At 42.6% G+C, this 2,669-nt stretch overlaps 1 protein-coding gene across 1 annotated transcript in view; it reads left to right on the top strand.

Annotated features, from left to right (window-relative positions):
• Positions 1-788: 788 nt before the first annotated feature.
• EMH_0007630 (uncharacterized protein) overlaps positions 789-2,669 on the top strand; it is a gene marked incomplete at both ends in the record, with an annotated part of 7,790 nt that continues 5,909 nt past the window's right edge. Inside the window, one exon of the mRNA XM_013498081.1 lies at positions 789-1,854. Within this exon, the coding sequence (XP_013353535.1) occupies positions 789-1,854 (1,066 nt within the window). The remainder of the gene's footprint in view (positions 1,855-2,669) is intronic.

Raw genomic sequence — 2,669 nt, 5'->3', positions numbered from 1 at the left:
TATATATATATATATATATATATATATATATATATATATATATATATATATATATATATATATATCGGTGTAGCAAGAGGTCCCTTGCGTGGTACCGAGATATGAATCAGTATCTTCCATCTCTAGAACGAAAGAATTAATATTTCTTGTTTTTAAAGATGAAAGATATTTGTTATATAATATAAACCGACTGCAGCTGTATAAACTGAGGTGTACGTACACCGCAGCAAGCGAACAACTGCATAAAGAGTGATTAAAAAAAGAAGAAACTTAAAGTTTTTATAAAACTCTCTATAAATATGTAGCTTTTTTTGTTGTTTTGAGTTTATAAAGTCTAGGGTTTAGGGTTTAGGGTTTAGGGTTTAGGGTTTAGGGTTTAGGGTTTAGAGCTCCCGATTCAATCCACCAGAGACGCCGGGTTGCGGTTTATTTTTTCGTGTGCGTTCGGCGGTGTATTAAGGTGTGTTTGTGTTTTTTTTTGTTAAATATAAATTATTTAAAATAATAAATAATAAATTATATTTATTTATTTCGGTTTCTCCCGCCGCCGGTGATGCCGCGCAGCAGCCGGAGCTGCCTATACACCCGAAGCACTGCAGGGAGCGGTGGGTGGGGTTTACCTTGGCTTGTATATTGAGGCTCAGAGAGCATAAAAACAGCAGCTTTCTTCGTTGATAGAAAAAAATATAGTTTTTTTTTTCTTTTTTATATTAAATTTTGCAGTTATGTTTTTATTTAATCTCTGAGTCGATACGCTGCTTCTCTGCTTTCTTCTCGCTACTACCACAATGGCCGCAGTGGGCGGGTGCTCCCTTCCCCAGGCCTTAATAACCCATTTTCTTTTTCGCATTTTTTTCCTTTTTTTATTTTTCTCAGTTTCTGTATTCTCTTCTTCTTCTGCATCAGCAGCAGACGCTTTCTTTCCCCCCCGCAATACTAGCGGCTACTCCCTCGGGGCCCCCCAAGCAGGCAACCCGCATTGGCCCCCAGCCCCCCCGGGCTTATCTCAACCCCTACAGCAGAACAACAACCACAACAACCCCACCACCCCCGCCGCCAGCAGCCGCTTCAGCCAGCTGCCTGATCTCGGCTCCCTGGGGGGACTGGGCCCGAACGGGAAAGCAGATGTAGCGGTGTTCCCGCAGATGCCGACTGCTGCTGCTGCAGCAGCAGCAGCAGCAGCAAATCCATATGAGCAGCAGCAGCTGCCGTTCATGACGCCTTTCCCGCGTATGCAGCAGCCACAACCACAGCAGCAGCAGCAGCAGCACTACCCGCATATGCAACAGCACCCTCAGCTGCAGCAACAGTATATGCAGCAGCAGCAGTACCAGCGGCAGCCATACCCGCAGCAGCAATATCCGCAGCAGCAATACCCGCAGCAGCAATACCCGCAGCAGCAACAACACCCGTACCTGCAGCAGCAGCAGCGGCAGCAGCAGCAGCAGCAGCAGCAGCAGCAGCAGCAGCAGCCTGCTCAGGGGCCAGTTGTACTATCAAAGCTGCAGAAAGGGCGTACGGGTGTTATCTCATCTATATTTGCGGATCCGAATACAGCAGCAGCAGCAGCAGCAGGATCTGGTGCAGCAGCAGCACGTGTGTCTGGGGGTGGGCGTAGCCAGCAGCAGCAGCAGCAGGAGCTGCTGCTGCAGCTCTCATCAGGAGGAGCAGCAGCAGCAGCAGCAGCAGAAGCAGAAAAGCTGAGGGTGCTGGGGGGGGGAGAGGTGGGGCTGGCTCGTCTATCTGACGGCACAGTACCCAGCAGCAGGCATCCGTATGCAGCAGCAGCAGCAGCAGGTGCAGCAGCAGCAGCAGCAGCAGCAGCAGCAGCAGCAGCAAATACTGCTCAACCCAGTAAACATTTCAGTGCATGGAGAGATGCACAACCAAACCAAATTCAACTCGTTGCTGTTGGGGACTCTGCTTTGTTTCAGGGCTGTAAGTATATATATATTATATATTATATATTATATATTATATATTATATATTATATATTGTATATTATATATTATATATTATATATTATATATTATATATTATATATTATATATTATATATTGTATATTGTATATATTATATATATATATATATATATTCTTGTTTTGTTTGGTGGCCGTAGAGAAGTGAAGTAAATTATGATAACGATAAAATAATATTAAAATAAAAAATAATTATAATGATAGTAAATGTTATATTGATGAGAGATGCTGTGGTTGCTATTTATATTTATATTTATATTTATATTTATATTTATATTTATATTTATATTTATATTTATATTTATATTTTTATATTTATATTTATATTTATATTTATATTTATATTTATATTTATATTTATATTTATATTTATATTTTTATATGCATCCTAAACCCTAAACCCTAAACCCTTACAGCAGCAGCAGCAGCATTTGTTTATATATAGAGAAGACAGAGACAGCGGCTGTGTTTCTTCTTATTCGTTGTTTGTCTTTTTCTTATTCACATCTCTCTCCTGCTGCTGCTGCTGCTGCTACTGCTGCTGCTGCTGCTGCTGCTGCTGCTGCTGCTGAAGGGGTACCCAAACGCCCCGTTGTGCTGCTCTCTACAACCGCACGGGATGCAGTCGAAGGCGCCAGCAGCTTCGTTAACTCCCTGCTTGAGAGAGCGTGGCTATTGAGCAGCAACGA

Source organism: Eimeria mitis, genomic scaffold (assembly GCF_000499745.2).
Source record: "Eimeria mitis Houghton genomic scaffold, Emh_scaff317, whole genome shotgun sequence".
Lineage (NCBI taxonomy): Eukaryota > Apicomplexa > Conoidasida > Eucoccidiorida > Eimeriidae > Eimeria > Eimeria mitis.
This window is presented reverse-complemented; position numbering and strand designations above follow the sequence as displayed.